We start from the raw sequence: 27657 nt of genomic DNA, 5'->3' as shown, positions 1-27657 counted from the left end.
TCTATGATGCTTCATGTTGTGTGGTGGGATTTTTGTTTGTTTGTTTTTTGCTCTGGCATGAAATCTAGCCTGGGGTTCCTGAAAACTGAGGTCACTGGTGTCTCTTGCATCCCATCACAAGACAATATTCTTTCTGCTGCTGGGGTCTCATAAATCAGACCCTTTTTCATAAGCCAGGACAAGTCTTCTAGTGCAGCCAGGAATCAGACATATGGAAGATCTCATGCTAAACAGCTTTGGAGAGCTGCTGAAGAAGGAGCTTGGCTTAGGTTTGATGTCAAGTAGGATGAGGGAGGGAAACGTCTCCAGCTTGTTTGTGGTCTGGCAGCCGGAGAGGTTTCTGCTGCTGTCATTGGAAACCAGTTTTTTGTATTTGCCTCATTCCTGAGATGCTTCTTCTGTGTGCGCCTGTGCCGCAGCCCTGCAGCGTGAGCGGCCTGTGCTGCCCTGGCCTCGGGCCCTCGCCCTGCTCCTCAGCCTGGCCCAGCTGCGCTGGTCTCGGCCCACCAGGCTGACCTACGAGGGTGCGTGGCCAGGGAGGCAAAGGAGAGGACCCAAGACGGCCAAATCCATGGGACCTTCTCAAAAGAGACTAAAAAACAGACTTTCTGTAATAGTTTCAGACAAACTGGTCTTTGTCCAAGCTTGGTACCAGTGGACATGTTTTGCATTCTGTGCCAGAGGTTTGCTGAGGAATAGCGATGTGGGGATGTTGTCCCCTGCATCCTTATTCAAAGCCCTTTCCTAGTCACCTGCCATCAGGCCCTACAGGGACCTGGTGAGACGATGAGCTTGGCCTTAAACCCTGTTGCAAGATTTGCAGAGCTGTTCTGGCATGGAGCTCTGCTCCTAGGGGAGGATGGAGAGCAGGATGCCCAATGCCCTTTGCAACCACCACTGCAGGGGCAAAGCATTCCCAAAGGGTGGCCTGAGGCATCAGGGGGATGATGTTGTCTTAAGAAGCATCTGCAAATAATAACCCAGACTGCTGACTGCAGTACTGCTGCTCCTTATGCAAGTCTGTCCACCCGTTTGCCAACCCAGTCACATACAGGTCTTGTGGATTTTGTTCTCATTTAGTTTTGGATCGCAGGGCATAAGTTTCCAGTGAATTTGCACCTGCAGTGATTTATGTTTTGAGTTATTGTTAGCAACAACCAAAACACATTTGTCAAAAGTTCTTATTTGTCTTTTTTATAGCACTTTTTTCTCATTTTGATGTCTGCTCTACTTTTTCAACAGTAGTCTGGTTTGGAAGCAGATTGATGTTTTTCCAAGAGCTTCCTGAAATAAGCAGCTGTTGCTCACTAAATCAAACAAAAAGACATTGTGAAAAGTGAGTCCAAAGTGCCTTTTTTAAGAAAAACATAAATGTGATATGGTTAGATTGCACGTGCCAGCAGGCTAAATGAATACATGAGACAGCACACTGATTTGCTCTCCGCCTTCAAACTTAATTCCTCAGTAGCTGGCAGTAAATTTGTGTTTAAAATAGAAGCGTTGCAAAGTGGTGCAGCTCTTGGTAGTCTGGAGAAGGATACTCTGTGGTGCTAACTGCTTGGTGGTGTGTGGAGAGCTGGACAAGGTAGCATTTGCTGCATCGTCTGTGGCGTGCTGCTGTTCACCCGGATAGAAATGGAAGTTTTTTGGGAGAAACTGTGCCTCTTTGGATACCGGGAAGCGCGACCAGTTTGGTTCTGTTGTGCCAGGTCAGGGAAAGGTGGGAAATAAGTAGCATGAAATCTGCTAAATGTCAACTGCGTCATGTGCTGTCATTGGAGCTGTGTGCAGTTTTTCTGAAAAACGTCATTTTTTGAGGGAAAATTAGGTTTTCAACAGAATTAAAACATTAGCAGAAAGCGAGCATGAATCAACATCTGGCAATTTCTCAGTCACCAGATTTTTTTTCTAACTTGAGCATAATTGTATTTTAGAGGAGAAAGGGGGGAAAAAAAAAAAAAAAAAAAACAAACAGCACCATTTTGTGTAAATAAAGTCCTTGCTGCCCAACCTTGATGGATGATGGACCCCTTGCTTTTCCCTTAATTCTGTTGCTTAACATTGGCATCATCTGCCTGTTTCCTCTTAGCTATTTCCAGTGCAGATGAAATGTGTTTTATTCGCAAAGGAGTAGGAGAGACCTCACGCGCGTCGGAGGCTCCCCAGACACAGGCTGCTTTTTGCCACTGATCGCAGGGGAAGTGGGAACCCCCCTCCCTGGCTGCACATCAGGGTGGCAGAGAGCTCGCCTGACCCTATTTGACTTCTTTATAGATCCCAGTCTCTATAAACAGCTTTTTATGGTATTTGACTTTCAAAAAGGAGCCAGGGTGTGGATGGGAACAGTGACAAAGAGCCACTTATAAGGATTGAGTGAACTCCTATGGGAGGCGAGCGCATAATTTTAAGATCAACAGAAAAATCTTGTAATATCCTAAGGCCCTGAAATGTCATCTGGAGTATTTAAATGATGTCATTCAGCCTCCAGAAACCAGGGTCGCAAGGTAATAATAGTTTGTACTGCTATTTAACAGGGAAACTGAGTCATGGAGCTGCGAAGTGACTTGTTGAAGAATTCCCGGTGAGTCTGGACTAGAGCCAGGAATTAGAAAACAGAAATCCAGACTCCCAGGCTGCTGAGCAATGCTCAGAAAACACTGGCCTCTTGCAGGAGAGTGACTTCAGCTGAGTCCTCAGCGAGGGCAGACAACTTGTCATTTTTTGCATACTTAGAAAATAACTTTGCCCCAGACAGAGGGTAATGTCTCTCAACCTGCCAAGGTGACATCAGTGGTGGGGCTGCAGCTGGGAGCTGCTGCGTGGCGTGGAGTGAAGAAAGGCAGTACTGTGAGTAATAAGGAAACTCGCTTGGCGGGGAGGAAGTGCTCTGTGCTGGCATCCCCGGGAGACGCTGTAGCCTCCGTGTGCAGTCGCGTGGTACTCGCGCGCGTCCCGCTGCCGGCTGCGTGTCCAGCAGCTCCTGGCAGCCAGCAGGGCTCCTTTGCAGGAGCTCTGCCATCCGCCGCTGGAGCGGGACCAAGCAGCTTTCTCCCATGGCAGGCAGACAAAATAGGAGCAAGCGGTAATGGAATAAACACCCGCTTTGCTCCTACAAGCTCCACGCAATTCCTTTAGGATGTTGCTTCCTCGTGCCTGTGAGATCTGACAAACTAAGGAACCAGCCCTGGGATAGGGATCAGGGAGGATCATCTGCCACCATGGGTGATTTTTGAGCTGCTGAGTGGAAGGGGGTTCTGCAAGAACGTGGACTTACAGGGTTTCTGGCATTTAAGAAGCTGGAGCTAAAATTGGTGGTCAAATTGGTGCGTGTTTTAGGTTTGGGTCATGGTTGGCATCCAGCCTGGCTCTATATATAGCTCCCTTCAGTAAAGGAATCTGCAGCTGCTCGAGGGTAGACATCAAGGTATTTTCTCACTGTGCCTCTTCCGGTTGTAGCCACATCTCGTTTCTGAAGTTCTGCTGTGCAAGCAGGTATGCAGGTGCCCTCATGTTTAGCAGTTTACAGTTTTAGCTGTTTTGGCAGTTCATGTGTTTGTGTGCAAGTCTGCGGCTCAGGAGCCTTCCCTCTGAAGGACTGAGCTCTTCTGAGACCCTGCAGATCACTGCGCTGCCAAAGGTGCTGCCTTCTCAAGGGCTCAGATGGGAAAAACGAATTGCTGAGATGCCATAGAAGCCACTACAGGCATGTTCAGAGGGTGCTGCAAACGCTCCTCTGAAGGCAGAAGAGCCGAAGAACTACGAGCACGCGCTTGCCATCTCCGAGCCGCATGCGTGTTGTTCTGTGGGTTATAAATGATGTGCATCACACGAACAGGTTTGTGAAGGAAGTCACGAAGGATGGTCATACAAAAACCACAGTTCTGTTTTACTAAACCTGCCTTCCCATTTGGTGCTTTCGCTGCCAACACTGGGAAGATAAAATAAAGTGCTGGCTCTAATGTTCTGGCTCCCTTCTAGATTCTGCCAGTGCAGAGGAATATGGGCTGAGCTTCTGTGGGTGGTTTCACAAGCTGCTGTCCGGGGGTGGTGAGTCTGTCAGGAAAGCTCTATCAGAGGACGTGCACCCCTTAGCTCCTGTGTCTCATTCTTGCTTCCTTTCCCAGCCAGGCTTGTTGCAGGTCTCCCACTGGATTCAGATGTAGCCTTGTAGCATCCACAACCACCACATGGCTGGAAAGCTCCTAAGACCTCTGAAGGGGAGGGGGTGAGGGGATTTCGGAGCTCACGTAGCAAAACTGATGTTGCTGAAGCAGCAGAACTTGTGATTCGATGCCACTAGAATTGTGTCACACTGAAGTTCATCATTTTTATACATTGACAGACCAGCAGTCTGATAAGACAGCTATCTGTGAAGCTTTGACAAGCAGGTGACAGTTAATGAGCATCTCCGTGAGCCCCCTGACACGAGAGGCGCGAGAGCAGCGTGCTGTGCGGCACATCTGGCAACGAGGCTTTCATCCTGCTGCTGGATCGAATGTCCCAATAAAGAATTGCAGCTGAACAGGCTTGTTTTACTACTTCGAGGAATGGCAATAGGAGCCAGAAACCCTAGGATCTGTTTTTGATTTAGCACGTGATATCAGATTCCTTACCTGCAAGCTGGGGAAAAATGATACCTCTTTCAAGGGGCCTTGCAGGACTCAGCTAAGATTAATAAGAGAAGGAGGGGAGATGAAATAGCTGTGACATTTTATTGCTGTTATTAATAATATAGAGAGAAGCCAGGACATCCCTGTGAATAATCTGTAATACTTTGGCTCTTGAGGTCTGGCTGCATTTTTTTTCCCTCTCCTCTACTAATCAGAACAGAGCCTGACTTTATAGGAGGAGGGCTCAGAAACCAGCATTTCTTGGTGTCTGAATAAAAAGCAGAATTTTCTGGTGTAATTAGATCCAGGCTGTCAGGAAATGAATGCTGTCTAGTTGATAAGTTTTTAGCAATGATTACCAAGCTATGGCTGGAGAAAGTCAGCAAAGTGTTTTCATTTCAGAAGCAGCAAATCCAGCTGAGACTTGTGCTGTGTTGAGTGTGGGGGCAGTTGTCCAAGGGCGCTCAGCCTCTCTTGCTAAGGCACGGGCAGATTCAGACAGGGCAGCGTAGGCTCTAACACACCATGTGGGCTGATGTCCTTGCAGACTGCTGTTGATTTTTCTCTCCAACTGGTGCAAATTAGTAGCAGTGTTCGTCAAAGCTTGTGGAGCTGTAATAGGGTAAGAATGACTTTTGCAAGGCCTCAGGTCTTCCCCAAAAGAAGTAAATATTTCATTGGCGATGGTGGATAAACTGAAGTGTGAAAGTGCATGTGCATGAATGTGCATAATTGGGGTTCTTTGTGCTTTTTTTGTTTTTCTGGATGTCAGCCTTAGCTGTAGCAGGCAGAGGTGCTTAATGTTGCCTCCAGTGTCTGCCAGGTCAGACTGTGCTGAGAACATGTAGCAATTGCTGTGATGTGCAGCACAAATATTATCTCGGCCAGAGTGTTCTTCAATCTACTAACCATGAGAGCACCCTTGAGATTTGATGTGCCCTTACCATCCCAGGTGACAGTGTGGGGACCTTATCCCTCCCCCATTTCATCCAATTCTGTTCCAAAATGTGTGTGTAGTTCTTTTTTATTATTATTCAACCCTAATTTACTCAAATGTTTTTAAATTTTAGCCAAACATTGGAAGGATCTTAAGATCTTGGAAGGTTTGCTGTTAAAATAGATGTATAGGTATGTTGGTGTATAGGTATGTTTTACTACAACGCCCAGACCTTCTGAAAACTCTAATACAGACTAGCTGCAGAACTGCAGATATTTTTCAGCCAGGCATCTACTCTGGCAACAAGATTATGCTGAACTCTTAAAATCTCCCAAATCCCTTATTTATTGCAGGCTGTGTAAATGGGTTCCAGAAGGCATTACACAGCTCCCTGGAGGTTAAGTCCATCAGTAGCTTTTAAGCCTGTAGTTTGCAGGCAAATTCTGGTTCAGGAGGTCAGGCTTCCACTGACGATGCCCTTTCTGGGAGGACCACCGTAAATCTGCCATGTTCTTCTACTCTGCCCATGAGCATCCAACACAGCATTGCTGGAGGAAGGTTCCTGGGATATGTGAACCTTTGGCTGGAACTAGTTTGGTAAGTCTTACTGGTGGGTCCCCCTCATAAGACCTTTTCTGTGCTCTGCCAAAAGAACAAGCAAAGTCTTACTGCAGAACTGTGGATATATTTTTCTTTTCCCTCCTTTCACCTTCTGACTTTCTTTGCAAGCATTGCTTCCTTCAGAAAGTAAATACAATGCCAAGATGCTGGCCCAGAAACGTGTCAGATCAGCAAAGAAATTTTTTTGCAGATCTGACATGTTTCTGGGCCAGCATCTTGGCATTGTAGGTTTTTCCAGATTCACTTATGGCAAAAGCTGAATTTCCCATTGGCCTCAAGCAGTTATTCTGCAAGTGAGCGGGGTCTTATTACAAAGCAGTTCAGCAGTTTTGGTGGGCCTAGTTGTAGAGTGCATCTTTGGAGCAATCAGAATGGTAGAGGCTCACCAAAGATGGATATGGATATAGGAGAGATGGATACGGATACAGGCTGCTCCGCTGTGATCCCTGAGCTCTCCTGTCTCCCACAGGCTGGCAGAGCAGGGAGGGAGAAGCATCCTTCCCCCTTGTGAAATTGGACAGCCCATATTCTGTAACTGGCAGTTCAACCAACATGACATTTTTTACCTTCTTTCAGTGTTTTCTTTCCACTGGTACACTCTCATGTTCTCCCAACATTTACAAATAAGTCCTCTTTAGTCTTTGCAAAATGCTTGATTAACTACATTGATGAGCTGATAATTTCCTTAATCAAGTCTGTGATGCTAAAATGTCCTTCAGCCTCATTCCCAAGCATTTCCAAGCATTTAGCAGGTGGGAGTCACGATCCGTTTTGCTTTGACTTCCACTGTGGAAGGGATACTTCAAAAATATGACAGGAAAAAACACGTTAGAAAACCATGTCCTTAGAGATTTTTCAAATGTTTTGATGTGGCAGGGAGATGTAGAGTTACCCTATGTATCTATTTGCTCTTTAGGATTTACAGTCTATTTTCTCTTTACGATTTACGGTTTTAATTTGCCTCTCTCCTTTGCTGTTCATCACAGCTCACTGCATGGGGAGATTTTAGCATCTTTCTCAGATGTTCACAGTGCACCCTGAGGGCTGTGTGCTCTTTGCTTTTCAAACAAATGTTCTGGCATTAATAAAATAAACGGGCTAGAATCACTGTTTAAGGTCAGTTGGTATTTTCTGAACTTTCTATAGCTAAGGGGGAAGGTGGGGAAGAGGCAGACATCAGGCTTCGGACAGGACCTAAACTGCTGCTCAACAAAACTGTTTACATAACAGAAGGACAGCATAAAAGAGGTATCATTTCATCACTAGGTCAGTGTGGCTTTCTGGCTCCAGGACGGTCATGAGTAATCCACACTGTGTCAAAAAGGCGTTTTTTAGAGGCACGTGTAGCCCTTTGGATAATGTTGAGTAACAGTGGACAAGCTTATGCATTTTAGCAGCAAGCTTTGGCCCCTGAAGGACATCTAACAGTTCATCATGTCTCAGCCTTTTAAAAGGTTCTGAGCCATCGCTAAGCCCTGGAAGGAGAGGAAAGTTTCTGCTATAAGAAATTTTCTGTTTGTGTCAGGTTTTTCTGTGTTTTTCTTAACTGTGTGTGTTCATTATTATTATTGTTGTTGTTATTTCTATAGAGATATCAACGTGGAAACAGCTTGGTTAGGAGTCTGCTTCAGCACTTGAAGCTATAGGCCAGGACAGCTTAACTAGTTGTAATGTCCTAGATAGCTGCCTAGGAGGCAGGATGCTAGAGAAAAGGTACTATCTGAACCAGAAAGATCCTGTTCTTTGGACCTCAAAGAAGGAAGATTTATAAAAGCGGGGAAAGTTCAGAATCTGGAAAACCATCTGTGAAGGTTTTGCTGAGTTTGGATCCAGCCTCTGACTTGGATTGCTGCATTCTTTTTAGCATGTTGGCAGATTATGGGTAGAAGTGCAGATGTGTGGAAGTATTCTGGAATAAGTTTCTTTGGCTTATTCCTGTAGGCACATGGATGGTCTATTGAGCACGGGATCCCAGTGATTTGCCATCACTATGTAGTATTTGACAAGCAGTTCAGTCACAAGAGCCTCTCTTGTCTCCTTGTTGAGAGAGGAGGTTGTGTGATGCTGCTCTTATTCTAAAATCCTTTACTGATGGAAGTCTGTAGATACAGATATGTGCCGCAGTGTTATCTGGCCTTCATCTGTGTTGGAATAAGCACTGTTTGTTTCCTTGCAGTGCTTTCCACTGTGGTTACACATCAGAGACAACGGCCCTCTCATCTCTGCAGATCTGAGATCATAGAAGATGCTCTGTAGAGGCACTGTAGCAGGATCCTTTCCCTCATGTCTCCCATTCCATCTCTGTCATCGCTTTACTTCAGTTCTCTCATCATGAAAGGGACTTTGCTTTGTTTCTGGTCCAAATCAAATGCCTCGGGGTCTTTAAGGCTGGAAGACTTTGTGGAAATGTAGAATATTGTTATGTTCCCGTGGCATGTGTGCTGCTGCAGGGAGCCCTGCCTCCCCGTTGGGTGACTCGTGCTTGCATGATGTATCCACTGGCCCTTTTAACTTCAGGTCCTGTTTGGTTTGTCATGTTTCTTCCGCCATCCTGAAACATGCAATCATTTTTGGCCTTTATCAGATCAAAACATTCCAGCCTCAACCTTTCCTTCCTTTGGGTAGAGAGCTCCTCACTGCTGCTGTCTTGGTGAGCACGATTGCCACCTCTCCTCCCAGGTATTTCTTAGTTCTGCCAGGGGACTACCTGTCTCTTCACCTGATGTCAGTCAACATATCAGATTAAAGCTCATTATTTGTCTATCAGACTGTGGCCTGTGGGATTCTTGCTGGTGGCTGGCAGAGAGGGATTAGGCATGTGCTGCCTGTTTCCAGCTGCTCAGTTTCATTAGCTCAAAATGCATCACTCAGTGATCACGCTGCACCTTCCCAGGTGTGCATGACTGAGGGTGCTAGAGGGATGCTATAACAACAGAGAAGGATATCCAGGATAACATCTGAGGATGCCTGCTGGTTTTATACCTGCCTTTTAATCTTGTACTGCTTGTTGCTGTTTGTGTTTAGGAGCATTGCTGTTTGCATCCTGCTTTCCTCTGAGGGCCCCTGGCTGGTGTGTAACTGAGGAAGACCCTGGGATATAGGAGTTTCTGTGAATATCCAGTCTGCACAGAGCCTTCACGTCCAAGCACATCCTGCCTCTCCTAAGGACATTATAAAAGAAGCTCTTATTTGGCTTTTGGTTTATATTCCCCTCTAAATATTCCCCCCTAAAAGGAGTTTGTTGCTCAGCTCTTAGAGATCCAGTCCTATTTTTTTTTTTTTGCCCTGAGAGCCCACACTGCATATTCTAAGAATTTTTTTCTCATTTAAAATGCTATTTCACACACAGCTCTGCTGTCATCAGAATATGTGAAACAGATCTGAGTGTTTTCTTAGAAGAAATTCTGAACTGGAGTATTTTTCCACCATGAATCATATCAAAGGCTCAGTAAACACAAACACATTTCCCACTGCCTCTTCCCAGGATGAACCCTAAGGTGCATCAATGTGTTTGAGGAAGGAAGGTTTCCCCCCGGGAGGCAGTTTAGCAAGTCCATTGCCAGGAGTAATGATTTGCTCCATGCATGGTATTTATTATACTTTATGTGGATTTAAGTGTATAGTACACAGCCATAAACACATGAAGATCTTCATTTTTAACTCTCCATGAGCTGTTTAAGGAGAGGATATCAGAAGGGGAAAAATCGAGTATTGAAAGGGAGGAACCAAAGAGACATTTTCTACAATGCTTCTCTAAATGCTTCCTCAATGCAAAAGGGCCTTTTCAGGCAAGAGGATGAAGTCAGTCTAGTCTGCATGTACACATGAATGTTTATGTAAAATAGAGTCCAAATGCCCCAAGGAAGGGAAGTGTTAGGACATCTGATTTCTTTTGGATAACTGAAAGAATTTGTTCCACAAAGAATAGAGCCCAGCTGTCATAGCATTTCTGTGCTGTCACCCAAGGGTGCAGGGAGGTGAGACGCCTTTTTGCAAAGATGTGATCCCACCTGCAGAAGGAAAAGCTTCCTGATTTAGCTCCTCAAGAGAATTTCATCCTTCTCCCTTTGCACTATACTGGATCATGCTGTTCATAGCCATCTCCTTGTTACTTGCCTCTACCCACGTAGTCAGTAAGCTCTACAACAGACACAGTAAGATTAATCTGCTTTGGCCCTGCACCTTTTATTTTCCCTTGTTATCTCTGCTTTCCAGTTCCAGAACTTGCCCCCCTCTGTAGTGTCTAGCACAGCTAAGCCCTTGATACAACACGAGCAATGCAACTATGGAAAAGTTTAAAAAACACTGCCTGCCATCAAAACACCCTTTGGCTGGGAGAGTCGAGAATTTGCTTTCTAGGTCATTGAATAGCTTTATTTTTTTTTCTCAGAAACTTTATGCATATTTTTGCTATACAAACTCATGCATTTAGCAATAAATTGAGGCTATGTGCAGGTAGATACAATCTTGTTACAGCAAGGTGCCCTGAAGTTTTGAGTAATCTACCCCATTTTCTAGTGTATCACTCCTTGCCCTTCCCACTCCCCAAAAGAGAGGTTTAAATTCAAAGTGTGTTTTATGAGCTGAATGTGCCTTAAGATAGAAACAGGTTGGACTATGACCATCACACAGAACATGTGATGGTTGCCCATGGGTGATAGTACATTCAAAGAAAGATGGAGGCAGAGGGAATTTGTTGGCAAATACAATACACAACACAAAAAAGGCCTTATACTATATCTGCATCCTGCACTGTACTGACTCCAGTAGTCAGAATCAAAATTGTATTGGCTCTAATCTCTATCAGATCTGACTCTTGAATCTCTTATTTATTTTTGCCTTGAAAAGTACAGGGTGAGCTGGGAGCTTCTTACTACCAGGATGGTACTAAGCATAGTACTTTGCATAGAAAGGATTTTCTTAATTGCAGTCAGTGAATCAGCTTTGGCGGTATAGTGATGCTCTAAAGCTTGATAGTGCTCTCTCAGTCCTTTTGGCAGCATGTGCTTAGTCCTTCTTAATGTTCCAATTAAATCAGTCTTCCTAATCCAAGTCGTCATTACAGGTTGGAAATCCTGGTCCCACTGAAGTCCACACCAACATTCTCCCTAACTATAATGGAACTGAGCCTTTCCAACTTGCTGAAATGCTTTAATCTAGGGCTTTGTTTGTTGAAAAGCCATTTTTCCTTTTTTTTTTTTTTTTTTCCTTTGAAATGCAGCATTTCTAACCTTTGAACTGGAAAAAATCATTTTCAGCATCAGAACACAGAAGTATTTAAAGATTGTTTCCCCCTTTTTTAGCCAGCTCTAGTTGTCATGGTAAGATCAAAAGAGTGTTTCTTCTGTGTGAGATGTAACAGAGCACATCTCTTGGTGATGATGTTCTGATTTTGTGTGACCTTTTGTCTGACACGTACAGCGCTTGCTGGAACATCTCTAAAGCACTGTGTAAGTCTTATCTGAATAACATGAATAGACCTTACAGAAATATGATGCTACAGTTGTCATATTTTCCTTGATGGTTTTCATTCAGTGATAGTCATTAGTGTTTTACTAATTGTGTTTTGAAAGTCCTTCAAAGATGAAAATCCCCTTGTGTTACAGCCTTCCATATACTTACACTCCCCAAGTTGCCTGACATCTAAATGGATACCCCATGGGAGAATGATTATTGTTATTCATTTAAAACAGTGGAAAATCAGGCACAGAGAAAGCAAAGTGATTTTTCCAATAGCCACACAATGAGATTGTGAGATTGAGATAAGAACTGAGTGTGGGTGTCCTCAGCCCTAGCCCAGACTGTAAAATACCAAAATACCTTCTCCTTGTGAATTCTGTTTTTTTGGAAAAAAAAAAATTCTAAAATGTTTCATAATTAATGTCACTGATAGTTTCTAAATGAGTGTTCTGCTTTGAGTTCACTTATCAAAACCAAAAGGTAATCTCTGCTCTAAAGAGCCAGGACCAAGGCTAGACACAGCCTGAGTCTTGTTTTTAGGATGGGAAAGTGATTTTCTGTTGTGCTTAGAAATCAGACTCTGTGCATCTCAGAGGCAGATTTTATCCAAGAAAAGCAAAGTTAGGACCTGTGGTGGGTTTCAACAGCCTTCCAAAAAGGAACCTGGAACCAAAATTAAAAAAGGATATTTCCCATAGCAGGCAGTTTTAGTTTGCAGCTCAAGGAACCACTTCCCTGCTGAAAGGTATATGGCATCTGCTTCCCCCACCCTCCTTCTTGGATTTTTCAGGCCTGATTCTGCAACAGATCTACACTGAAAGAACATTCTTAACAGTGGAAAGTCAAGGGATCGGGAATTATAGCTTTAAAGAAATCTGGAGTTAGATCTTTGAATTTGCTTCCTGACTTTGCCCAAATTTCCAGTATGATATTGGTGAAATCACCCAATTTACCTGTAAAACTGAAGAAAAAATGGTCATTCAGAAACACTAAAGAACTGGAATAAATCCTGTTTTTGCAGTAAAATCTGGGTTTCCCATGTAAATTGTTGGTACAGAGCTAACCCTGAAAATGTTCTGAGGTTTGTGCAGTTGTGTGTTTTTTTTTTTTTTTTTTTGCATACATATGGGCCTTGCAATGCTTTGTTTGGTGGTAGATCTGGACACTGCATGGAGATGCCATCTGACAGGAGCTCTCATCTTGCTTTCAGGGGTAGTCATGCATGCTTTCTCAGCCACTTCTGTCCTGGGTCTTTTGGGAACTGGAAAAGCAATATTGTCTGTGTTAAAACAACAGAATAAAAGCAGTGGTTTAGAATAGCTTTAGCCTGGTCACAACTTTGTAGCTTCTAATCAGCCATGTAGATGTTGGCAAGTTTCACTAACAAATCACATGTCTGTGGGAGGGCAGGTTTAAATCCCGGATCCACTCAGTTCCCACCATCAGCTGAAGGACTTTGTGAATCCAAATCTTCCACTGAAATCTTCCAGATGTGTCCTGCAAGTAGTATTTTCGCCCATGCTTGTATAGCTAGCTGCCAGGCCGTCCCTGGGGCACTGATGTCCAACTGCTTCACTGGCACTTTGGCTGGGCAGTGTGAATTTTGGAGCTGTTCCAGGCATGGCATTTTGGAAACTGCTTTGTTTGTGGGTTTGCCATTGATTCCCTATGCCCAACTCTGAGGTTGAAGACCTCAGAGGTGCTGAATATCTCCAGATCCTACTGACTTAAGAAGAGTTAAGAGCACCGACTGTCTCTGGTCATGCAGGCGTTGAGCCAAACACAGCCAGCCGTATGCTGGGGAGGTAAAATGCTCCCTTTCTGGACAGTGAGGAAAAGAGAGAGTTCCAGAAAGCAGCAATGATTTTTATTGAGGCCTACTTTTCAATTAGATTTGCCTCTCCAGGGACTCTAGCTGTACAGAGGCCCCAACCCTTGATATACCAGATTTTCTTATCCCACTACTGGTTTGTACAGCCTGGGATCAACTGTGGCCCAGGCCTGGCCTCCTGGTAGGTGATTTGCCTTTCCCTCCCATAGCTCTTCAGGTGTCTGGGTACCAGTTTTCAAAGCAGTGAGCTGGTGTCACCCTTCCTCGGGATGGTGAGGAAGGAAGAGGGAGGTCTCCTTTGGTGCATCACCGTGATGGCTTCCCTTGTGACAACAGGGGGGCCTTATGAAGGCACAAGTATGGCCTTTTGAGGCAGATGCTACTTCTGAACACTGAGCTCAGCTTTTCCATACCCTAGTGAGCAAAAGGAGGGCATGACAGAACTGTTTGTTTGATATGGAAGTGGCAATTTTCCTGATCACCTGGTACATTTGGGTGTCTGCTTTCTTTCAATGTCTCCCTGTCAAAATGGCTCAGATATCCCAGCACAGCTCAGACGGTCATTTCTGACAGCTGTGATGGAGCATTTGCATTTTCAGTTGCCACCAGTTTGACTCACTGTAACCGCCTTGTTTCCTCTCCAGACTGTGTTTGCATTCATCCTAATCTAAACAGTCCCAGATTACAGATGAAAGCACTGAGTAGTTCTTTAAGGGGTTTGCTACATGCCTTGAAGTTTTGAGTGTGTCCTTGCGTGCTCCACAGAACACTTCCCCCTTTACTTACCTTTCAGTTGGCTTCCCCAGTTGGAGTCTACATTCTGTTTTTCGTAAAGACTGTTTTCATGAGTTTGCTGAACTTTCTGATTCCACCTTGTGTTGACTGAAAGCCAAAGGAAACCTGTTACAGTAATTTTTTAATATTTGCCACTTGGAAATTTTGTTTGAGAGTGGGGATTCAAATGGCACCGCCTGCTTCCTTCGTAGCCAAAGTATGTTCCCTCTGCACCCTTAAGGAATGCTACCTTGCAGTCGTAATACATGTCTTCACACTGTGTTTTCCCAAGTCTTGCCAAGCTTTATATACACTATGAAAGGAGGCATCATTCTGCCAGTTAAACAACCGGGGTATTTTATTAACTTTGGCAGACAGCTCCTGTTTCCAAATAGGAAGAGATTTGCCAAGTAATTTGGCCTGGGCTCTGTGCTTCCAGTGGGGCTGCTTTTGCCCAGCCAAATCAAAGCTGCTGCTTTTACCTGTTCCAGCTCTTCCTCCTCAGAGCATCGTTCAGTGTAGAAAAGGCCTTCTCTGCCATACTGGTGCTGTAATCCAGTGCCTTGAACAAATCCTCTTCCCACCCCAGCATCCTGCGCAGCGTGAGCAGAGCGGGGGCCAGTGGGCCCTTTGCCACTGAATCCCAGCAAAGGGAGAATGAAGTCGGGCATTTTCCCCCAAAACCTTCTCCTCTTCTCTGTAGGTGCCTCTGTTACCACTGCAGGATTGTGTCCCTTCTTGCCCTGCATGCATGTCTGTCTGACAGCGGGGTCTCCTGTGCTGGGGTTAGGGAAGATGGAGAGGGCTAAGGTAGCAGTTCTCCTAAACTGCTGGGGCTTCACGTATTGCCCCACTCCTTTTTATAACTTCTGACTCTAATGGCTAGTCAGGTGTAGTTGAGGGGTTGCTCTAACAAACTGAATTTCTGCAAGCATTGTGCAAGTAGTTTGCCAAGAAGATAGCGGAGATGACCACAGTGTATCTTCAAACTAGAGCATGGAGATGCTACCTGAGGAGTGATATCCTGCAGCCGGGCAATGCTTTGACCACAAAGAAAGCTTTATCAGGCCTGTGCTATAGCAGATGTCAGAGAAAACTATCCACTTTCTTATAGTTTTGTTTTATGCTGAATGAGCTTCGCCCATAGGATTTCATAACCAAGCTTCTGCAAACCTTGTGCATGAAATTTCCATGAGAGCATCCGTCAAAGAGAAGGTGCCCTGATTTTACACAGATCTCCGTCTGAATTGATTCAGCTGGGGTTTATATGTCATTAGATACATTTTTTTTGTCTTTAAGGTGATTGCAAACCCTTCTAGAGAGGATTATACTAACCAGGCAACCTGCTGACAAGTTGGATGCTTGGACAATTCACCAGTCAACCAAATGTATCTGAAGATCAATCACATTTCAGAGATGAAACTAGTGATATATGCTTGAGTGGTAATCAGAGTCAGTTTGCACACTTTTAGTCCCCAAGATATTATCACTTAGCTTGATTCTTTTCTACTGAAATTGCAGTGAAAGACAGCTCATGTGAACTCACTGAAAGACCTTTTGTTTCTCACAGCTTGGCTGGAGTGCAGTATTCTACCAAGTCATGGAAATCAGTGCTCATTAAGTGCATCCAGGTCTTAATGCTGCTTGCAACTGAGCCTTAATATGCATCGCGGCCAAGAGCCTAAGCAAAACCCCAGCTCCTGGGAGGTTTTTAGCGTAACACTTACACTGGGTGGGTAGTTTGAAGGACCCTCGTGTGCTGCTCCTCTCAGCCTGCGCCGTGCCCTGCCGCAGGGAAGTGCTGGGGCCCTGCTCCGGCGGGCAGGCCCGGAGCCAGCGGGGCAGCGTGGTTCCCTGACCTGCTGCTCTGCCAGCCACACGGCACGTGGCTCGTGCCCAGGGCCCGCTAGTGCTGCCATCCTGCGTGCAGCTGCCTCCTGTGGGCTGGCAGGGTGCCAGAGGTGGCTGGTATCTCCTCATGGAGTCCTGTGGCTGGGAGGCTAGGCCGAGGGGCAGAGCTGTCCTCATGTCTGCATCGTTGTCTGTGTGGGATCAGAGCCTCTTTGCTCAAGCTGAGCAGGGGAAAGGAAAGGCAGGAACATTTTGAGGCAGCCAGGAGCATTGTACGCTGGAAAGTTTTCCTTACGGATGCGACAGGAGTGAGGCTCTGCCTGCAAATCCCTGGGCATCCTCTGTTGGGTACATTCACCTGCTGTATTCCCCCACGGGGGTTGGAGGCAGCGACTGTCCTTCTGCCCTGCCATGTCTCTCTGACATGGTGCTGACGGGCTGGGATCGGTCGTGGTCAAGATCTTGCTGTGTTGTGGCTTGTGGCTAAAACCACAAGCCTCACATGGACTTTGCAGGCTGGAGGCAGGCTGGGCAGCCTTGGCCTCGTGCAGAGCACATCGCCCTGCTAGGGTAGGGTAATAGGTAATAGGTAATAGGGCCCTGAGCTCATCCCCTCTCTGCGTGTCTCTTTGCAACTCACTTCCATTTTGCTGGTGGGTTTGTCCAGCGAGTACGTGGGAGCCTAGTGAGGGGGTCTCCGGTGGGATTTCTGGCGGTGACCTGCCTTGTGGTGGGCGCAGCGTATAGCACAGACGCCACCGAGCTGAATGGTTGCAGTACCTCTGGTGGAGGCTGTGCCCTGGAGCTCAGTGCAGGTTTTGCTAACAAGGGGAACATTTGGGCACTTGGTCCTCCCAAGGCCCCTGAGGTTGTAGCCAGCATTATCCTCGTTGTGGCTGGCAAGCTGGGAGAGCCTTTGCAGCCAGCAGGTTTGTCGCCTGGTCTGTTCTGTGCATAGCTGGAAAAGAGCCTGGACTGCCACTTATAGACCAAATCACAGAGAGCTGAAGTGACTCTTCGGACACTAGGAAACTCCAGCCCTCCCATCTTCCCTCGCACTGGGCTTTTCCTCTCAGTTCAGCCATTTTCCTCAGCCTCTGCTTACAGGTTTTCCTTTGTTATCCCATCACCGCTCAGCCCATTATCCTTTTGCCGCTGTTGTCTTCTCACTCCGTTCTGGATTTGAAGAATGGATGAAATGGCAGGCTCCCTTCACTGTGTCTTACAGCTGGAGTGCAGGGTCCAGATGTGCTGGAAACACTGTGCTAGACAGATGCTTGAGGGATACTTTGCTATGGTTTCACCTTGCAACTGTGTGTTTCTGCTTTGGGTGATTGAAGCTGGCAGGACAAAGACAAAATCCAGAAGCTTGAAATGTTTGGTGAGCAGACAGCTGCCTAGGATAAAGCAAGCCATAATGTATCAGCATTCTCTAGAAGGTGCAGGATAAACGGCTTTATTCTCTGCCCTTCTTCACCAACTCAGCTCTTCTTTCTTGTTTTTTTACAGCTGAACAAGCTGGATGAAGCAGCAGATGCAGCTCACACCTTCTTCATGGCAAACCCTGAGCACATGGAAATACAGCAGGACATTGAGAATTACAAAACCACGGCAGGGAAGGTCAATCTGATTGACCGAGAGGCCAAACCGCACATGGTGAGTCTGAACTAAAGAGAAGCCTGGGAATAAGTCTCAGGCAGTCTGGAAAAAAAAGAGATTGAGGAGGCCAAGAGAGCATCATCTGTGAATGGAGAGGTTCTTGCTAAGGTCCCTATTACAGTGGGAAATTAACCTATTAACACCAGGTTACAGGCCAGCTCTCAAACATACCAAAGCCAGTGGAAAGATTCTTCCCCCAGCAGTTCTTGTTGCACAGGCTAATTGAACTGTCTTTTCTGCCTGCTTTGCTATGTGGGTGACATGAATTTAAATACCAGGGCTGTTCCTGCTTCTAGCTTCAGGAGGTATAAGGAAGCAAGAGTGACCATTGAGCGCAATGGAGGCGTTCATGTTGGGGTGTTCTGAATCAGATCTGCCTAGTCCAAGTGCAGCCTTCTTCCTTGCTTTGCATGTCAGCTTCTGATAGCCTCTCTTGCTCATTCTGTGTCACTGGCGAAAAATAGGGGCATTCCATATAGTACTTGGACAGGAGGGTTAAAACGGAGAGCTGTGGGGTTTTGTGTTTGCTTGTTTTTCACACAGTGCATGATCCAGCAGTGTCACTGTGAATGCTGTAAGTACAGAGGAGTTCAAAGAAGCATTTAGGCAGATTTATGGCGTTCCACTTCTCCACAAGTCCATGAATAGTTAAGTACCATTTGGTGCAGCCATTTATGCCTGTGAGAACCTGTCCTTGCCCACTTGTGCTTTCTTTAAAATCACCTGCTATTGGCAGAGGCAGGATACCCTGGTCTGGGCAGTGCAGCCCACTTAGAGCCTTACCCTCTCACTGTCTGTTTTACAGGAGGACTACAGTGCTGGGGTGAGGCACTATGATAAGGAGGAGTACGACCTGGCCATTGAGTTCTTGGAGCGGGCATTAGAAGAGTACTACTCTGAGGATGAAGACTGCCAGATCATGTGTGAAGGGCCTCAGAGATTTGAGGAGCATGAATACCTGGAATATAAGGGTGGCCTCTACGAAGCTATTGCAGGTGAGAGCTTTTTGAATCTTAAGAGTTTTCACACTCTCTTTAGTATATTGAACATATAATTTAAATATTTTAAATAAATAAAATGTTTTGAATAACTGAGCTTGGGCCTTTGGCCGGATGCGGTCAAGTGTCTTTCCTTCCATCACGACTGTTAGCAATCCGGCAAGCACTTGTAAGGTTGGAAAATGAAAATACACTGAACAGAGGACACAGAACTAGAACACCTCTTTCTGGTCCTTAACAGGAACTGGACTGGAGGAACTGGCCATCCACTTGTGTGGAGCGTTTGCAGCCTTCAGTAGAGATAGAAATGTAGGTGCTTCAGCCTGTACACCTGTTCACTTCTGTGCACAGCCACACATACCTTGGTGAAACCTAAACATCACTGGGGCCCATCCATAGTCTCTAATTTTTTGTACATATGAAGAAAACAGAAGAGTTCTCTTGGTTATGCTCCAGATGGTCAGGAAGGTTGCCAGAAGGGCTCAGATCATAGGCTTCCTCACCATGCAAAAGGATGGATTTTTCATTTGTGGAGAGCCCTCTAATTGCAACCTTGACTAAAATCTCCAGAGAGAATTGAACACTGCTATGTAATCTTCAGATTTGCATGTGTGGCTGTGTGGCTTTGAGCCAAGGAGAATTAATAAGATTCGTTCTCAGTAGAAATAAGATTACATTTAATTAGTGGTAAGGGAAAGAAGAGCAATAAATTACGTTCTATTTGGCAGCAGAAATCTTATTTATCTGCTGTTGGTCTTGGAGTTCTATCAAGTGCTTTGAGTTTTGCTTTTCCTATGGAAAATACTTCACTCAAAAGCAGATTTTTCTTCGTTTTTGCAGAATTGTGTTTGCAGAGAAGGGTCTAACTGAACATAAGATGAGAAACCACCAACACACAGAAACAGAAGGTGCCTTTGTTAGGTGAAATTACTTACTATTAACATCTTTGGAGGGATTGTTTCTAATATTACCCATGTGAAAAATTGTGACAAGTGTTCCAAGGGCTGACTTGCAGATGGGTTTTGTCACCAGTGTCACTGTCAGGGACTCATGTGTGGTTTTAAACCTAGAATTTGCTCCTGATCCACATCTCTCAGCCCAGATATTTCAGCAGGGAGTGGAAATTCTTAGCACACTGAGAAAATAGAGTTTAAACTTCTCCAAAATGTTGTTTCCTTTTCAGTCCCAAGCTACCTTGTTATGCTGCTACATGAGGTTGAAATGTTCTCATCTCTTCACACCAGAAAAAGTGCATTTCATTGACGGATTGCCATGTATATTTTTGTTGTTGTTTTTGTTTTTCAGGATTTGATAGTACTAAAAGAAAGCAGTACTGCCCATGATAGATTATTTCATGTCTAGAACGCTAAATTAAATTATAGCAAAATTATTTGTACCCCTCTCCTTCACATTTTCCTTAGTGTCATACCCTGGATGTGTATGGCAAATCAGATGCCCACTGAGACTACCTGCTCAGCAAAAATGGAAATTGTTTTGAGTTTCCACTTGATCTTTGTGCAAATTCCTCAGGCTATTTTTCTGGCAGCGCTGAGAAATGCTTTGGTAGCCGAGCACATGTTTTTTCCAAGCCTGTGTTTGTTTCCCGAAGTTTTTAATGCTGTACAGAGACAGAGCAAGCAAAGTAGATTTGTAAGTATATTGCAGCAAAGGCTCCAAACGGGAATCAGATGTCAGTTTTGGCTTAAAAATTGCACAGCTGATCCAGCGCCTATATTGCATACTGCCTCCAACTAGAAAGCTTGCTGATGGCAGATGTTTACCACGTGCTTTCATGGTCCTAGGAGATTTGTCATTGTCAGGAAGCAACAAGCATTGGGATTTTGCTGCCAACTTTTGCACCTTAGACCTTTCAGATGAGCGTGCGCGCTGTGCTCGACCGTGCTCGAATAACTGCACTAAACCCCAGCCTCTCCTGCAGCTCTGCCCTTGCAGGACTTGTTTATGCAGAGGAGAGGGTTAAAGGGGAGCCCAAGGGACATGGGTGTGGGATTAGTTTTCATGTGACAGCCCTGCGGCCTTCACACCTCTGCTGCTGTGTGGTTCCCTCACCACTGGGGTGGCCGGTGGACTTACCAGCAAGCTGGGAAGAGCAGCAGTGCGCAGACAGCTTCAGCACAGAAGCAGCAGCTTCTGGAATAAAAAAAAAAAAAAAAAAAAAAAAGTTTAAACTCCCTCTACAGTTGACAGAAGGAGAAAGGCATTTCTGAAAGGGGCCAAAAATGTGATGGCATCTCTCTGCTGGGTTTCATAAAGGTCTTAGCTATTTCTACAGGTGCTGTCAGTCACCTTCCTGGCCAGAGCAGCAGAGTGATGGGTCTCCCAGTCGCACCCCCCCTACCCAGAAGGACAGTTTAATGCTGGAATTTTCTTCTTTCCCACTTTGGAGCTGCCACCATTTGAGTCCTTCAGTCTGGGAAACAGTCTCCCTCTGTCCTAGTCTCATCACTGTCATCATCCTTCCCAGTTCAGAGTGTCTCATCCCTCTTTTCCTTGCAGATCACTACATGCAAGTCCTGATTTGCAAACACGATTGCATCCGAGAACTTGCCACACGTTCAGGACGTATCTCACCCATTGAAAATTTCCTTCCGCTCCATTATGATTACTTGCAGTTTGCCTATTACAGAGGTAAAGTCTATCTTTTGGCATTTTACAGCTTTTGTTGAATTTTGTAAAGGAGCAGTTGTTTTATTTGGGAATCAGCATATTTCTTTATGATGTGTGTGTTCTGCCATGATGTTATGGCACTGTTTAAAAAGAGAGAGCAAAGGGCATTGGAAGCTGTCTGTTCAAAAGTACTTTCCCTTTCAGGTTGTGTGAAATGCATAGTTAAGTACTTTTAGCAAAGTGTTTTTGTGTTATATTTCTGGAATCTAATATTAAAAAGTCAGCAGTCAAGCTCTGCAAGTTCAAACTTATCTTGAAGTCATGATTCTTTAAATAAATGCATGCATATGGGGATTCTTTCATTTATCTTTTGGTATTAAAATGTTGGCAGTTTCCTGTCTGTGAAATGGAGCAGTTAAAGTTATATCAAAGCAGCGTTATGAAGTGTTGGGATCATCCTTTTGCTAACAGAGGGCTCACATAGTTCTTTCCACCTGTGTTCTCTTCCCCTTCTTGCCTGTCTGACCTCCGCTCTGTGGCCCTCCTGGCACAGCCAAAGGGGTGACAGTGCTGGGCTAGGTGCTTCCTAACAACTGGTGTATTCCCTTCTAGTTGGTGACTATGTAAAAGCTCTGGAATGTGCCAAGTCCTACCTCCTGTTCCACCCAGATGATGAAGATGTCTTGGAGAACGCAAGTTATTACGAGGGCCTTCTGGAAGGTACCCTGGATCCAGACACCATCAAACCTAGAAAGGTGAGAACAAATGCCATGTAAGATCATTTGGTGCAGAAGCATCATCTGGAAATAAATTCAGCTTGGCAATTTTCTCATTCTGGGATCACTTCAAAAACAGATGTGAAGGTGATGGACTAGCTGGCAATGCAAACTGTAATGGTGCAGAACCAGAGGAGCTGGCGTGAGTGAGAAACTGGAGAGCAGGGGCTTCTTTAAAATGGGACTTCTGCTAAATGAACACCAAGCAAGGGCAGTGTGGGTCGTGACTGAGCTCCTGAGCAATGTAAACCCTTCCCTCTCGCGTTGCTCTGGAGGAGACATGTAATGAAACACTGAGCACAAGGGGAACCTCCATTCAGAGAGGGCTGGGAAGTATTTTCCCAAGAGAAGTTTTGGATGTCAGCGCCAGTCCCTGACTGATAGCTTGGAGTTAAGTGTTCAGCCTGCTCTGCAGGGAGCAGCATGGCCACAGCAGGGTTAGGCTGGGGTCACACAATCAAGTGGTATTTACTCAATCACCCCGTGGGACAGACTTCCTCTTCGCCCAGGGTAGGTTTCGTCTGCGGCTCTGTGACTGCCTTTCTCACGATGCAGAACATGAGAAGTTCCTCTCAACCCATCACGGCCCTGCTCAGACTCATTCCTTTCACTCTGTAAGTGGAGGTCATCAGGAATTGGATTTTCTGAATTTCCTGTGAAATTCCTTGATTTCCAGGGAAACTCTATGCTGAAATCATTTAAAAAAAAAGTCATAATTTCTCTTCACAAATTGAATCTAGGGGAAAAAAAATGAAGTTGACAGAAACATTTCAATCTGTTTCCAATGTTTCGACATTAAACAAAGAATGAACAGTTCATTTTGTTTTGCAGAGTAATTTTCTAGGGGAAAATTTAGTGTTTTGTTAAATACTTACAAAAATGTGTGTTGAAAGATTTGCAGCTAGCTCTGCTTTTGCGGTCCCCATCTCACAGTACCCGAGTGCCATGTCCAAAGCCACCCACTGTCCCTAGCAGACAGAGCCCAGCCTATTAGCTCCGTGTTACGGATGGGAGCCAAGGCGCAGTCAGCCAAGGTCCAAATCCCAGGAACCTCAGTCTGCCTCCAGCTCTGCAGCTAGGCCTTCCCCTGTCACCATCTTACTGAGAAGGTTAGAGGTTTTCCAGGGTGCTGAGCTCTCTCCAGCAATGATGCACACGTATGCTGAGCATTCAGGCTTCCTAACTGAGGAGCTCAGCACCACCACAGCCCCCACAGAAGGTCTGTAATGTAGTAAGCAGCACAGCCCTATGCCCCAGGGTTGATTTAAGGGGTGATCTAGGAACTGCTGCATCCTTTGTCTCCTAGGAGTCTGAGGTGATGCATGAAAAGCAATTCCCTGTTTAAGCAGAGGTACATTAGCCGTTTCTTATGAAAACTACACTTAAAGCAACTTGCTGTCTCCTCTTCATTTCAGGAAGCTAAAATGCTGCTGAAGCGCCATAAGCTGGAATCTCATCTCTTGCAGACGGCTGCAGATGGGCTTGGATTTGCCTACACAGAGCCGGTAATGCCCGTGTCTGTCATTGCAAGGGCTGTTTATGGGTTTACAGCTATAGCAATGGCTTCTCCCCCTTCCCTTGCTGAAAAGCAAGGCCCTGTGTTGGTGACTCAAGAGCTGTATCTTGGCGCAGTGTGTTCGCTGTAGGAAAGTGGTGTTGGCAAGGCAAGCAAGGCAGCTGTTCCAGGGTGGAGGAGAGGCAGATGCCGCTTCATCCATCCCCTCCTTGGCATCTGGATGTGTCTCAGATATCAATCCAGTGAGACCTCCAAGAGTCACCCTCTTTTTATCCTGGTGGAGTGGGACAGAGAGAGCCAGACAAGCTGTCCAGCTGAGTGTCCCCATCATGAGGGGTTCCAAGTCCCCAAGGATCCATATAGGATGAATCCAAACCAGAGAGACTGACTGATTTACCCCAGCATGAGGCAGAGCAGCAAATCCCTGCAGGAGCTTTCTGGGCTTAGTTTGAAAAAAACACAATCTCTCCCTCTTCCTGCAGAACTACTGGAACCGCTATGGAGCCCGTCAGGATGAACACAGGTGAGTCCTTGGTCCAATTTGTCCATTTTTTTAGTATAGTGGTCTCCAGGGGATTAAAAAAACAGCATCGTTCCCAAAACCAGAAACCCATTGCCAAAGGCATGATGTTCCTCTTCTCTTCCTCCTCAGTGTCCCATCAAGTATTAGCAGTGAACCAGAGGATGGGCCCAGGCTGTCCCTGGGAAAGAAACCTGGGTCAAAAATAGATCGAGAGTTGAAGGAGGGTAAGTCTGATGAAAATTTTTCACCAAAACTAGAAGTTTCCATCTATTACTATATAGTCTGTACTATAGAGTACAAACTGCCATCATAATCAGTCAGCATAATAAGAAAGTTAGCACTTGAGTAATGAGCTCCAATCCTACCTGCGTTGTTGCAGTTTTGCTTGAGAGAGCAGTCATTATTTGCCCTGCAGCAGCATTTGTTGGTCTGTGGATCCTGCCAGCAATGTAGTAGTCTTGGATCTGCTCTTCTAATCTGCTGAGCTGCTCGGCACTGAGCCCTGAAATAACAGAGTTGGGAGACTGTTTCTTCATCACCAAGGAGAAGGTGGCACCACCAGCAATGTTTCCCCCAGGTGCTCTTAAGATTCAAATGTTCCCTTTTGTCCAGAAGGGAGAAGAACCGATGCTGGAGGCAGTGGGCTTTGAGAACTCTGGTACTGCTATTTTGCTAAACACTGGCCTGCACCATTTCAAAAAGCATTACTGTCTGCAGTTTGGCTTTTGATTTCATGGCTTACATCAAACTGCTTGGTTTTAAGGCCCGACGGCAGAGATTTCAGCTGATTCAATACATTCTCTCCAGCCACAGAAAATACCATCACATTTTCCACTAATAGACAAGATTTCCCCTAAAGTATTTTTGAAAAATTATGTTGCTGCCAAACTCCAAGGCCTGCAAACTGCAGGATCTCAAGTCAGGAGGTCTCTCATGTCTCTAGTGGGCCAGCTCTACACCAGCCGGCAAAGAAATGTCCCTGTAATACCAAGGACAGTCTTGCTATTTGCAGAATTTCACAACTTTCCTTGTCCTAAGTTCTCTCTAGCTCTTTGGTGTCTTGATCAGAGTCTCATTGACTCTTACTCTCACTGCACAAGTATGTTAGGAAAATATCATAGGAAGACAACTTGTTAAGCTGAGGACCAGTTGCTTTATATTTGTTGCTCTGTTTGTTTCTATAACCAAATAATTTTGTAGTTTGCCTTTCTCTGTTTTTCCTTCTGCCTTTGTATTTATTTTGGTGATTTGAACTGGGATTCCCCGGATCCCTCTGCACTTGTATTTAGAGGCCAGCAGAGTTGAGGAATGTAGCCAGGAACATACTGATGGTGTGATACAAGTATTCAGTGTTCAGAAAGCAGCTCCCAGGGCTGCTCCTGCAAGATCCCCTGCTCATTTCTGCACTAATTGGTTGCACAGGCTCTTACGCCTCTGGGTTATCCTCTTCCTTTTGTCTCAGGCCTGAATCTGGGCTTCTCTTCCAAAATCAACTCAGCCCCCTGCAATTTCAGTCTGGGGAACTGTTAAAACCCACCCAGTTGTCATGTACCAGACAGGCCAGAATATGCTGTGGATTCTTAAAAGCCATCAGAGAGGGAGTAAATGGCACTGGCTTTAAATACTCCCCATCTTTCCCTGCTATATCAGAAGGGCAGTCAGAGCACATTGGCCAAAGATTGTCCAGCTTCAATGTATATCAGGTACATTTTGACTCAGTGCCATTTGGGCTTAATGACAGAGCAGAAAGGAAAGAGGTTGCAGGAGAATAAAATAGCACTTCTCCTAGTGCTGGGTCCCATGGTTCACCTGGGTTCAGGTTCAGGTTAGGAAATACTGCCATGTTGTCAAAAACTCTAGTGACAGGACATTGGCCAAGCAAACTCCTTTTAATACTGTGACAAGAAGAGATTGAATGAACCAGAACTGGAGAGCCAGGACACCTGGTTTTCATTTCCAATGCTCCCTTCGTCTTTTGTATCTGAGCCTGACCAGCAACTGAGAAATTAAATGACACCACAGTGCTCTGAGTAGCAGCAAGGCAGACTAATGGATAGTGTAAAGACTGTGGGCCATCCATGGTTTATTAAATCACTTACTTTGTAAAATTAATATGGGAACTTTGTACAAGTGCAGCACTCCTTGTATATATACTGACCCTCATGAGGTTTGCTGGCTGCTATGACTTAAATAGCTCAGGACCTGCTGTAAATTTTGAGACAGCAGAAGTTGGATGCATCAGACTGAAAGCAGAAGGAAAACCCAAAGAGAATGAGTTTCCTCTCCAAATTGCTCTATGGCACAGTTAGCAGAAACTCGTAAGCTCTTTATGCTTTTGATAACTTGATCCCGGCAGCTGAAGGTTATGTCCTACCAGCAATGGGGCTCTGAAAAAGCAAAAGACACAAGCAAGACAAACCATTCTTCAAACCACAGTAGGTCCACACAAAGGCGACTGCTTTGGATGTAGCAGCTGCCTGGGAAAGAATAGAAGAAACTGGAGAAGTACTGGGTGATCTCTTCCAGATTAGTCCTTTACGTGCCTACTCTACTGCATGTGGGGGTGAGCAACACCCAAGCTGGGAAGCTGTGATGTGAGTTGGAGTGTGCCAGAAGGCTGCATTTCAGGGCTCTGTCTCTGCTCTGAGTCCATTTATAATATATGCTATTATCAAGCTACAGAGTGGACATGAGGGACATCCCATGCCTTCCATTTCCAAGAAATGTAGCTCTTTAGAAATAAACTCGTGGACTAGTGCAGGGGGGAGGGCTCTTCCTTCAGGATTATGTGTCCTCTATCAGCCAAGAGGATCTTCCAAAAATACCAAATGTGCTGTAATAGACAAGAAAGGTAGTAATTATAAAAAGTATAAAAGTATAAAAAGAAAAGTATAAAAAGCTGCTTATTGCAGCTTTGTCACAAAAGATAATTTTTTTCCCATGACTTAGATGTATTTCACCTTTCTCCTGTTGAAACATCTGGTTTAAGTTTTGGTGGTTGTTGCTATTTCTTTTATTTGCTGTCTTAGAGGAGTTGGGAGGAAGAGGCTTCAGAAGGCAGTGATTTAGTGGCCTTGCCGTGGTTTTCTGATCAGGCAGATTTGACAGGCAGATTCCATCAGGAGGAGGGCGACAACTTGGAGGCCAATATCAGGGAGCAAGAGGTTGCAGTGGTCACACTGTCCCCTGGGACAGCTCCTTTGCCCTGAGGGAAGGATGGTCCTTGGGCTTCTGCAAGTCTCCTACTCCCAGCCTGATCCCAGCAGGATCAAGCGCAAATGATGCTTGCTCCAAGCTCACCATGGCATCAGGTTTTCTATACAAGTGGAAGACAAAAAACACCACTGATGACAGCTCCAGACAGTGGTGCTACATGCCAAGCCAGCAAGATTCACACAGAGTAAGGGCAATGGAAACTTGGACTTTCATTCATGGCTACTGAGCAGGGGAGCTGTGTTAACTGGTGTCCATGT

The 27657-nt window shown here is 45.4% G+C and overlaps 1 protein-coding gene across 1 annotated transcript in view; it reads left to right on the top strand.

Annotated features, from left to right (window-relative positions):
* P3H2 (prolyl 3-hydroxylase 2) overlaps positions 1 to 27657 on the top strand; it is a 66359-nt gene that overhangs the window by 33111 nt on the left and 5591 nt on the right. Inside the window, exons 2-8 of the mRNA XM_088525528.1 lie at positions 17594 to 17740; positions 18549 to 18738; positions 21259 to 21390; positions 21982 to 22124; positions 23561 to 23650; positions 24144 to 24184; positions 24314 to 24408. Of these exons, the coding sequence (XP_088381654.1) occupies positions 17594 to 17740; positions 18549 to 18738; positions 21259 to 21390; positions 21982 to 22124; positions 23561 to 23650; positions 24144 to 24184; positions 24314 to 24408 (838 nt within the window). The remainder of the gene's footprint in view (positions 1 to 17593; positions 17741 to 18548; positions 18739 to 21258; positions 21391 to 21981; positions 22125 to 23560; positions 23651 to 24143; positions 24185 to 24313; positions 24409 to 27657) is intronic.

The sequence above is a fragment of the Tinamus guttatus genome, unplaced genomic scaffold (assembly GCF_059628265.1).
Source record: "Tinamus guttatus ecotype Peru unplaced genomic scaffold, ASM5962826v1 Tinamus_guttatus_pri_ptg000227l, whole genome shotgun sequence".
Lineage (NCBI taxonomy): Eukaryota > Metazoa > Chordata > Aves > Tinamiformes > Tinamidae > Tinamus > Tinamus guttatus.
This window is presented reverse-complemented; position numbering and strand designations above follow the sequence as displayed.